Raw genomic sequence first — 12,464 nt, forward strand, 5'->3', positions numbered from 1 at the left:
TAAACACTATGCATAAAAGATGCATCATGCTTATAAAAAAAAAAAGACTTGAAAAGTATTATAGCCAATTTACTCCATCGATTGGAATCAGCCACACATAAAAAACGTCCGCGCTTTGGTAAACTCACTTGCACCAGAACGTCGCACACGTGCCCAGTCGCTATAATAAAATAGCATAAATTAGGTTACGCATCGTTCCCTTATGGCATATTGTCTCACATTTAGCCCCGACGACTATTGCAAAATATGAAAAAGGTTCAATTATGAAAAGGTTTGATGTTTGGTCAAATGAAGAAGTCATCGATTCAACAAACGCATATTGTCGTATTATTGTAGGCCATCAAGGGATTTGGAGAAATGTTGAAAACGGAGAATATATTTAAAAAATGAAATGTTTTTTCCCCTATTCTAATGTTCATTTTTTCAATTTCCGGGGACTTATCAATCCACTGTCGTATCATCAATATTTGCAAATATATCGCATTATACATTCCTTTTCTAAATATGTAAGTAAAAATATTTAATAATAAAAGTATGCTTTGCTCTTACCTCCGCACGCATGCGCGTGAATATATCAATCCAATGTGCGAACATGTAAACGCCACCGGCAAAGAAGAGTGCGCCCAGCGCTACCACACTGAGCCGCCATATGTAGTGGCAATATGAAGAAGTCATCTTTGAGGCCGTTGTTGTTGTTGGAAATGATATCTGATGTTTAAACTTAGATCTTCTAGATCTATTTTTGCAAGCGACGAAAATGGTAAAATGTTACCACGCGGAGAGTTGCTGCGTGGCAACTGCAATTCACTTATACTTGTGTTGTATTTGCACAATGTCTGAGTTCGTGTTTGTTTGCGCGGATTACGGCACGGGTTTTAACTAGAAAAACAAACGAAAACTACAAAACAAAACACTTGATTAGCAAAGCGACACTTTCTATTCTGTATAAATTAGAAATGTGTATACAAGCGAGAGCAACAAAAGCGTGGGTTCAATTTTTCTAAAATACTATAACTAATTAAATAAAAATGTATTAATTCGGTGTCGAAGAACGCGTCAGTTCGTTTGCCTCCCACAATATAGACTGTTACATAGTTTGCCATAATTTGCTAAATTCTCAATTGGTTGGCCGATCGTCAGATTCTCAGGCTTTCTTATCAGCAATTAAAGCCATCGAAATTCCAACAGATAAGCATTGGACTCGCCGAGTCAGAAGTGATAAAGTCAGCGCAGACGCTCAAATAGAAATATGATTGTGCATATGTATGTATGTATGTATGAATAAAGCGTAGGAGAGTCGAACTGAGGCTTTGCTTCCTTGCTATGCTTACGCGCAGTGTAAAGAGAGCTAAAGTTTACCTTTTTTGTTTATTATGTTTGCGATTAAATATACGTAGGTATGTACATACATACATACATACATATGTTTAGTTAATAAACGGCAATGGAATGGAAGTTAAAAAAGACAATGTATATACGTATATGGACATAAGTACGCGTAATTGTTTATGTCTTCAGGGGTGAATTGAGCACATTTTGCCAAGTATGACGCACCGAACGCAGTGAGGTAATAGGAAACATCAGGGTATTAAATAAAAAAGTTAAATATGTATATTTAAAAATGGTTTATAATTATGCTTCTATGTCATCCTGGTTGGCGTTTTTATTAAACGAAAGATAAGAAATACATACATACATACATACATACAGAACACACAAAATTGTGAACACTAAAAATTTTCAGTTGTGATTAATTACCTTTTGGCATGCGAATGTGATGGTAGTTGTTTTAGTTGAATGGTATGTGAAATAAATTTTTTATAAATATGGATTTTCATTAAAACTCTCTGGTATTTGCATGAAAAAGTTCTATTATTTATTTATTTATCTATTTGCATATTTAGTCTATGAAAAAATTATTTCTTACGGACTAATTAACAACTATACTCGTATTTAAACTGGAATTAAGAATTTTAGTAAAAATTGTCTTAGAGAAAGAAAAATCAAGAAATCAAGCCCTGCCAATAGGTGCATTATGGGCATACTTCCTTCTAACATTATCTGATAGAAAATATACCGAAGATCTCACCGCTGAATATTAAAATTTATTATTTCCAAAAGTGACTGACAGTCACAAACTCCTGAGAAAATGCAAAAAATAAAAGTTAAACATAAGGTCGACCCTCTTTCTTCGACCGATTTCAAATTGAGTAGCGTTAAATGGGCACTAAACGAAGGTATAGGATCAGATAAACTCCATGAACGTAAGCCAAATTTGAGAAGCACTTTCTGCACGCGCTCTATTTTATCAAAATGGTAGTGGTGGAAGAGACGCCTGGTTATTGTAGCATACTCCAGAGACGAGCGAATAAAAGCAGTTTTACGGTGCACGGATCGGAAAGATCAGTGGTCTTACGCCGCACATAACCAAGCATATGGTTTTGAAATGACAAATGATGCATGAAAATTTAATTTAATAAATTGCGTGATTTTGAAAAAGAAACATGGACGATTTTTTAATGTTTAACCCTCCGTTGGGCACCCGGGTCTGGCCTTAATAATTTTAAACCATTGCGTGTAAGCTACGTTTGATGGCTTAGAAGCCAACATTCAATATTAGCGAACTAAGTACCGGCTGTATTCCCAAAAAAATGAATAAAGTCAAAATATTAGCTATTACAGTGACTGTATTTCGCGGGTCGCAATAGATTGTCACTCACGAGACTTTATTAATTATAATTTTCATATTCAAGTTCGTATTCCCGTTCGAATTTTGATTCGTACCGGCATCTCCGTGACTTGTATGCACTCGTATTTGGTATAACATATTCTTATTCGTACTGGAATTCTTATTCATAGCGGGACTCGTTTTCAATTTGAAATCGTATTCACATTCGCATTCGCATTCGTATTGGTATTTGGATTCGTATTCCATTAAGGGCTCATTTTCAGTTTCGTATTCATATTCGCATTCGTACTCGCATCAGCTCGCATTCATAATTGTATTTCGGTTCATATACGTATGACGAATGAAAGTCTTTGCATTGACATTCTCATTCGTATTCCTTAAAGTTATCGTATTCCTACACTTAGTGTCATAAGTCTACGCTCTTTTGCGGTAAGTTGAAAAAGTAACGCGAAAGAAATTTTTAAGTTTTTGAAATACATCTTTTTCAATTTTTTTCCAAATACGTAATGATGTTAAACTTATTAAATAAAATGCATAACAATGATTAATTTTAGAGCAAACCATTTATAAAATAAATAAGAGATTATATTTGAAACGCAATAATCAAAGACTCCAAAAATCGTTATTTTATAAAATTGAAAATTAAAATTTTCCAAAAACTTGCAAAAATATGTTTTTAATAGCTTGTTGGGTACTTACGACGTTTCAACACTTCCCTAGGCCTGTTGGGAGCCTCTTTGACAGTAATATTCTACTCTTTCTTCATAATCCCTTTCAAGTGCTCTTTGCTTGTAATTTTTTTCTCGAGTCAAATCTCATCTAATCTTACGTTGGAGAGAGGGGGCGGTCTCGGCAAATATCACGCAATTTTTTTTCTGAATGAAACAAAAAAAAAATTATACTATTTTGGTCCATTATCCAGATTGTACATGCTTAAGATTTAATCTTAAGCGTAATCGTAGTATGATTAAGATCATTCACTAATTTGTTCGAAAGAAAATAATTTCATTCATACTTCGACGTTATACATTACTGCTGTCAAACCACCATATTTGTTTTATACCAAATAGCTCAATTTAATCTGAATTTACGGTACAGTGTAGCCCGTCGTTTGTTTTCGCGCCACTATCAGCCGAACGTGCGACTCGATGAACAAGAGCGTACGAGCTGAGTGGCAGCGACACACGGACTGGTTACAACCTTCTTTGTTTAGAGAAAGCCAATATTTACTCCAGGTACATTGCAGTTGATTCATATCAAATTTTTTGCGTGCCTATTTTTTTTTTTTTTTTAGTTTTTTAACGAATGTCAACAAATTTTTATTAAGTGTTACAAAGGGAAATTGTTTTTTTAGGTTGTGAAATGCGATGATCAGAACTGCTGCAGCCCACGCCGAAGTGATCTGCATATGATTCTTCACGACCGTTTTCTGCCACCTCCATACCCCATCACTTAGGTTGATTGACGTTTGATAATTCCGGACTTTAAAGAACATGACGGAAAGTCATTTGCTCCATTTCTAATACGCCTACCGATTCAACCGCTGAATGCCTTTATCAGCACGCCTTATGATCTCTATTGCCCAAGTATACGTGATGATTTAGAGAAAATATGCTGCAGTACATGCGGTATTTACTTCGCATCTATCACAAGAGCTGCAGAGCACAGGCGAGCAGCTCACATTGCACCAGCTAAGCAAGCGCGTATGTACCGCAAAGTGCGACCCTCACGGATTGTCGAAAGACAAGCTAATGAGTTACTGTGCGCAAGCGTCAACGGCTTAGAGTGGCTAGATCAGAACGAAGTTGAAGGAGCAGGAATTAGAGTAGATATTCTTTTTTTATTCGCAATAGTTACGATTTAAGTCTTCTACTCGTATTGTAAAATTTTTATTACACTTATAACTCTCAGCAATATTGATTACTAGTCTTAACTTGTCGTAAATAAAAGCACGAAGCAATTTTTTTTTTCTTTTTACAATAACAATCTAACACGTTTACATAAGAAACCCACATTTCGAAAAATCTCACGTGAGATTGGGGGATGGGCGAGGGGGTTGACTAAAATCTCACGACGTCTCATCAGGGGGGAGGGAGGTACAGAAAATTGAAAAAAAAAACGCCTCACGTAATTTATGGACGCCCCCTAACGTTGAAATCGGTGGCGACGCATACGGTGATAAGTTTTTGTCGCCAGCATGACTACTACGATAATAAACAACAAAGATGACGAATTTGAATTTGTACTAAACTCGCTGTTAGAACTTCATTGACAAATTGTATTTAAAAATAGAAGGAGCGTGGAATCATGACACATAGTGTATTTGTACACGAAACAACGGCAGTTGCTTTAATTGCACGCACAAACCTTCGGCTCTCGCTATGCAGTAGGATACACCGTTATGGCTTGACACGCTTGCACTTTACAGAGTGTCTCTTTACTTCTAAACAAAAGCCCATTATTATTTCCACCAATCACCCAATCATTCGCTCTAAATGTGTATCGATCTTGCTCTGTCTCAACAGAGTAGTTGGAAATTGATCCGCTAATTTTTCAATACTAAGATATACTCGCATACTATAGCATCAACAGGTCAAGCAAAAGCAGTACATATGTATGTATGTATGTATGAGCATAATTTATGTTCTTCATTTTTAAATTTCTATCCCTCAATTGAATTCAATTTAAAAAATATTTAAGAAGTGTGTTTCAATTTTCGTTCGCGTATTCTGGCTCCGCATCTTATTAGGCGCGATTATGGGGAAGACGCCATAGTTGTGAGAAAATAAATGTTTATTTGGTTTTATGCGTCAAATTGAAAATAACTTATATATGTATAAATATTATGTAGAAAGTCACTTGGGGCTGCAAACATTTCCCACTGATATCCATTTACGCATTTATTTTTTACAATGCAAAGTCTGGAAATTTGATATGATATCATATATTTTTAATATATTTATACATACGTATGTTCATACATATGTTCATACATACATATAACATAAAAATGAATGCCAACTTCCTTTCCTTCTGCATACCATAAGGAAAAAGTTGTTTAAAATTATTGCAATGTACGTAGGCGTATTTGTTTATTTCGCTGATTTGCATTTACCCTACTGGGAACTGGTTTGACCACATTTAAATACTCGAATGTCTCGCCTCACCTTCATACGTTTTCTTTTGTACATGCATACAGCCGCGTTACAAACATTTGGAGTGGCCTCAAACCAAAAAAGTTATATTATCTACTTAACAGTAACTTAAATTATATTCAGTACTAACTAATGGCCGGCCTGTCTTGTAATGTCACTCAAAGAAAAAAAATTAAATGTACGGTTTAATGTTTACCGCCTAGCTCCTCCTCCTATTTGTGGCGTGCGTCTTGATGTTTTTTCACAAATAGAGAGGCCTAAAGTTTTATGCCGACTCTGAACGGCAAATCGTTTTTTATGAGGAGCTTTTTCATGGCAGAAATACTATACACTCGGAATACGCAATACTTTTTTTTCGTTTGATGTCCATCAATAAAGTAGATACGTAAGACCGCCGCATAAAACTATCCATGAAGTAAATAAGTAAATTTATTTTACAAAACTTATTTTACTTCCAATTTTCGTTGTACAACAATTTTTGTTCCCAGAAATATAGGGTTTTCCAATAACAGGTGTTATTGGTGAATAGATTGCGCTATCGAGAGATGATTAACGAGTTTTTATGGCCGGAATTGGATGGTATTTATTTGGACAACGTTTATTTTCAAACAGGAGGCGCTACGTGCCACACAAGCAACGAAACCATTGATCTTTTACGGGAAAAGTTTATGGGCCGTGTTATCTCCCGAAGAGGTGATCACAATTGGTCACCGAGATCTTGTGACTTAACACCTTGTGACTTTTTTCCTTGGGGCCACGTGAAAGAGAAGGTCTACGACACCACCTCAGATAATAGAAAAGTTTAAGCCTAATAGGTTGGAATAAAAATATATGATTCTGTTCAAAATAGAGATATATGCGTAAAAAATATGAGACGTGAATGCGTTAATTTTCCGAAAAGAAATGAAAAGTTCTCATTCTTCAATCGGTTAAGATTTGGCTGAGTTGTTCAAGCTTGCCTTAAGCTATCTTGCAAAAAAAGTCAGTCGATTGCTTTGATACATTTTTTAAAACATTTTATGCAGACTGTTTAAGTTTAAACTTTCCTATCATCTCAGGCTATTTATTTAAATATTTTTAAAAGCTAACATTGTTAACAAGGAATTTGATTTTTGGAGGCACTTTCAAATCAGTCCAGTTTAATATTAATATTTTTCCTAAATATTGTGGCGCAAAGTCTTAAAATGAAATAAAGTTCATAATTTCGGTGGAAAAAATTTACCTTTTGTGGATAATATACCCGAATGTATGTAAATACATGCATAAGCACAATGTACTTTTCTGTTTCTGCCTGAAAAGCCCAATTCATTATACTGAACAAAAAATAAAATCCGCACTTGTCAGCTTTTTAATAGTTTTCGAAATGAACCTTTATTATTAGTAATTCTTTTTTTCCTTTATTGTACAGAATTCCTCATTCTACCGTCGGACACCCTGTAGTAGGTTTCGCTTATTTGACAGGCAACTATTAACATAAAAAATCTGCATGAAAAATTATGCCGTTCAGAGTCGTCACAAAACTTTAGGTCCCGCTATTTGTATGGTAAAATCAAGAAGCTCACTAAAAATTTGAGTAGAAAGAAGCTCTGCCAAATAAATGACAAAGGATTTACGTGCCAATTACAATGAACATTCCAAATTAAATTATAAATATTTTCTGGATTAATTTCACATTGAATTCGTTCAACCATAATAACATGTTCTCAATTCTCAATTTCTTCGCATTTAAATTTTACACCGTGTTATACAATTGTTTGTTTTTCCTCAGATTTGTACATACATACAAACATACATTCTGTCAAAAAAAATATCGGGAATTGTTGAGTTAAAAAGCGCACGTTACACAGGATTTCGTATGCCGAATCGTTGAAAATGTTGCAGAAAGCCTATGACGAGTGTGCTTTATCAAAAACACGGGTCTACGAATGGTATAAAGCTTTTGTAGAGGGCCAAGAAGTTTGCCCCGATCTGGTCGCCTATCAACGTCTTCAACAGATGCAAACGTCAACAAAGTCAAGGAAATGGTGATGGAAAACCATCATTTAAGTCTGAGGGAGGTAGCTCGTGACCTTAGCGTGTCTCACGAATCAATTTGCAACATTTTACACCATCAATTGCGCATGAGACGAGTGGCTGCTCGACTCGTTCCTAGTTGAAAGTTGAATTTCTTTAAAAAAATTCATCGGAAGAAGGTGGCTGAAGACATGCTTGAGCAAGTGAATTCGAACCCAACGTTTATCCAGCGCATCAGAACAGATGATAACCCGACTAGAAATTTTAGTAAGGCGGTGATTAGGCGCAAATAAGGCAGACCGCATTCCAAATTTGCGCCTCATAAGGCAGTCAAACTAGGCCCAAGTCCCGAAAGATATCGCCACACATCTGCCTCATTAGGCGCAGGTTCGAAAAACCGAACTTCGGTAATACTCCGGATGCCCTTCTACAAATCAGTTAGGGATTCCAATTTATGCCTAAGTGAGACACTGCCACAGATTTTCGTGACCACTACCAAATTTGGTATTGTTCTGGCTTGCCAATCTTTGCCTTGCCTAATGTGGGCCTGGTAAAGTAATAGTGAGGCGTGCCTCAGTAAGGCTTGCCTGATTCGGGCCTAACTGATTCTTCGGCATACCTCACTGTCATTCTAGTCGGGAAGACGTGGGTATATGAGTATGACATGCAAACCAGTCAAACGGTGGCTGAATGGCGCTATCCACATGAGCCGCAACCGAAAAAATCACGTAAAAGCCGGTCAAAAGTGAAAGTCATGCTACTCGTTTTCTTTCATTATCATGGTGTTGTGCCCTCAGAGTTCATTCCAAATATTTCTACGATAAATATAGAATATTATTTAGAAGTTATGCGACGTTTGAGGGAGAATGTGCGTAGGAAACGTCCCAATTTGTGGAAAAAAACTCATGGATCTTGCACCATGACAACGCACCGTCTCACAATGTCTCATATTGTGAACACTGTTTTGACCAAAACCTCGGCAAATATCATCGAACAACCACCATATTCGCTGAATTTAGCCCCCTTTGACTTTTTCCTTTTCCCAAAACATAAATTGCCACTCCGCAGTCGCCGCTTGGAGTCGATAGAGGCCATTAAGGAGAATTTGATGATTAAACAAATATTTTGCGTTTTATTGAACTATTCCCGGTACTTTTTTGACAGAATGTGTATTGAACATTTATTAATATTAGCTTATTCATTGCGCAAAAGTACACCGAAATTTTATATCTTTCGCCCTCAATGCGCTGAGCTTGAACGCAACTTTTTTGCCCGTACGTATGTGAAATTTTTTTGATAAAAAAACTAAATTAAAGCAACTGATTATTTTTTGGGTTGTGATTCACACTTTGTTTGCCAAATTATTACATCTGTATGCACATGTGCACTGTAGATATATGTACATATTGTACATATATATGGTACATGCAGGCACACATACATACAATCACTCACGCCTTTTTGATACATATACGATTTTTTGGTAAAGTGTTTTATATTTCATATTAATTTGCGAAAATGGAAAAACATAGTTGACTCCATGCCACGTAGACTTAAAGCTGCAATTGATAATAAAGAATACTCAACAAAGTTCTAAATACCATAAAATTTTACAAATGAGAAATAAATAGTTGCTTTTTTATTTGCATCATTTAGGCTGCGGCGTGAATTCCCTCTATGTTTTTATTATGTTATTTTTGCATTACAATGAAATGAGTGGACACTTTTTTGTATTTTGCGTTGAGAAATGATATAAAGCAAAATAAATTAGAAAATATTGTGAATAATATTGTGAAATATAGAACACTTCACAAAAACTATCGTATCTGTATCAAATAAGATGAGTTACTGCATATATATTCATTTATTTTATTTATTTATTTATTATATTATATGTAAAGCCCGCGCCAAATGGTAGCACATCGATATTTTGACCACTTTTGACTATTGTAATTTATTTTTATAAAAGTATGCCTTATTGTGTAATAAAAGCCATATAAATCCAATTTTCGAATTCAATACAAAATTTAGCAAACTTTCCATCCTTTCTTTAACTAATTGGAATTTCCAGAAAGTTGTTTGGTATGCAGTTTATATCTTATTAAATTTTAATTTATTAAAGTATACGGCTAAATTTGCTGGAAAATTTCGTTGATATTTTATAATTTTTTTCCTTCACGGTTTCGTGCATTCTACCAAAGACGTCGGTGCATGTGCTTTATAGGGTAGTATATTCTTAACATCGTATGCAAAACCAAATGTCAAAAATTAAAGCAATTTTTAAGTGACTTCAATACGCTTGGGAGTGACCAGGATGATTCTTCTTCATATGGTCCAAGCAACTCACAACTTGTGGGCGTAGCCCCAGTATCCTCTGGGTAGCTTCCAAGCACCGGTTCGAAAGCGAGCTAATGTGAGAAGGCGAAGCAACCCAAAATCGCGTAAGCGGTTATCATGATAATCAAAAGAAAAAGAAAAAGAAAAAGAAGAAGAAGAAGAAAAGGTTTAAAAAGTAACGTCTAGATGTCAGTAGTGAATAATTCCTATTCGGTACCTTTTTTATTTCGTCTCTGACATTTGTCAAGCAGACAGATTACAACTTTACACGATAGAATAACGCGTTAAAATTATTGAAATTCTTATAAAATAATTGTCCGAATGAGTAGGATGATTCTACAATTTAAAGGTTGGTGAAAAAATTTCGAAAAACCGGTTCTGTCGTGTTTACAAAAAGGACTGGCAGACCAAAAACTGGTTGCTCTGTTGAGAATAATGCTGCGGTAGCGCAAAGTGTAGTTGAACAACCTTCAACATCGATATCTCGACGTTCTCAACAATTAGACATTCAGAAGGCGAATGTTTGGTGGATTCTTCGCGTGAATGCTTGTAGATGTGCTCATGGTAGGCATTTAATGATGTAATTTTTCATTGTTAAGATCCGTATTTTGAATAAAAATAGTGAAACCTGTAGGAATCTAAATTTCTTAAATATTTTATTTAAAAAAAAAAAAACATCTAGGGGCCTCTTTTGAAAGACCCTTCATATTTAATCTTTGTGAATTTTATACAAAGTTTGAATGTTTGATTTATAAGGTTTTTGTTATATACTTACGAAAAATTATATTCTTATAAAAAATTACGAAATTTTGTTTAGCTTAAAAAGATAAAGATCAAGTGTGTATATTTATATAAATATATGTATATGTACATATGTGTATATCCTAGTAAAACGTGCAGGATTTAAGAGAAATTTCGTATACGGTTATAAATGTATCAAAGTACACACATACACATGCATTTATGCTTGAGTTGCTATGGTCCAGTGAGTAAAATATTTTATATTTAGCGTTTGAAGTCAAACGGGCAAATTGTATCCTCTCACGGTGGAATTGCAATTTTCAATTTGCATTTGTCAAAATATTAGTTTGGGGAAAAAGAAATCCAATATTTGGCTACTTCGACTGATATAACTTTTATAAGTCGATTTAATTGTATCGGTAAGATTAGGTGGCAACTCTTCGTACTTCTTTGTAACAATTTTTGAAATACTTTTCATTTGATGAGCTTATTAAGCATACTTGAACTTGTTTAACATTTTATTTAACTTGTAAAATAATTAACGCACATGTAAAGGGTTTTTCAATTGGCGTGGGTCGATTTTGGCGCCCTGTGGCAGCCATTTTGTTTTGGTGACATCTGTCAAATCTTTTCTTATTCAGTTGTTTATGCCAAATCATCATGGCAAGTTACACGATTGCACAGCACGTTCAAATGATAAAACTTTGTTATCAAAATGAGTGTTCATTAACGCAAACGTTGCGCGCATTGCGCCCATTCCAATTCCTTTCTTATGGCCCATATTGAACCATATCGACCTAGACGACATGTGGTTCCACCAGGACGGCACTACGTGCCACACAGTAAACGCCATTTTATTCCATATCAACATCTACCCGCCCTTATTGAAAAACCCTTTATATATACAGAAACATTTATATCCGCAGTAATTAACCCTTTCGATCCCGATTTCTTTTTTATATGAAAATTTTTTTCGCTTGTAAACGTATTAGACATATTTTAAAACTACCTTTAAATCAGTGTGCTTAGGCTATGTCTATTTTGGCTTTGCAGAAGTTCTGTGCATTTAGCATTGAGAATCGGCCACAATTGTCGGGCGATTCTGCAGGTGGGTTCATCACGCCATCTTTCATTTCCTTCTCTTAAAATTTTTTCAAAAATAAGTTCCTTACGGAGCTATACCAATATTATTTTCAATATTCTCATTAGGAAGTGTGGTGCCGAATCTCGCTACTTCATCGGCCCTACAATTCCCTTCGATGTCGCCATTTACAGGTACTCTTGCTACCTTTGGGCGAAATGACTCAGCCATCTCGTTAAGAGATGTGGAGTATTTCACGGCTACCTTAGAGGTTGTCGACTGCGTTGAAAGGGATTTTATCACCTAGTTGTCAGTGAAAATAGGGATATCATTTCCTGGAATAATTTTCCATATAGTGTTGCCTGTCTCCGATCGGACGCGTCCCCTGGCGATCCGATATATTGATTTCGCATTACACTGTATGAGAGTCATAGCCTTAATTTGTTCA

The 12,464-nt window shown here is 35.4% G+C and overlaps 1 protein-coding gene across 4 annotated transcripts in view; it reads right to left on the reverse strand.

Moving 5' to 3' along the window:
• The window catches only part of LOC129247697 (protein peste), a 60,235-nt gene that overhangs the window by 21,347 nt on the left and 26,424 nt on the right, over window positions 1-12,464 (reverse strand). For 2 of the 4 annotated variants that reach the window (XM_054886946.1, XM_054886945.1), the window contains exon 2: window positions 550-879. In XM_054886946.1, the coding sequence (XP_054742921.1) occupies window positions 550-675 (126 nt within the window). In that variant the 5' untranslated portion in view covers window positions 676-879. Of the gene's footprint in view, window positions 1-549; window positions 899-12,464 lie in introns of all 4 variants that reach the window. The other 2 variants (XM_054886944.1, XM_054886943.1) reach the window with 1 other exon arrangement.

This window comes from Anastrepha obliqua, chromosome 5, assembly GCF_027943255.1.
Source record: "Anastrepha obliqua isolate idAnaObli1 chromosome 5, idAnaObli1_1.0, whole genome shotgun sequence".
In the NCBI taxonomy this organism is placed as follows: Eukaryota; Metazoa; Arthropoda; class Insecta; order Diptera; family Tephritidae; genus Anastrepha; species Anastrepha obliqua.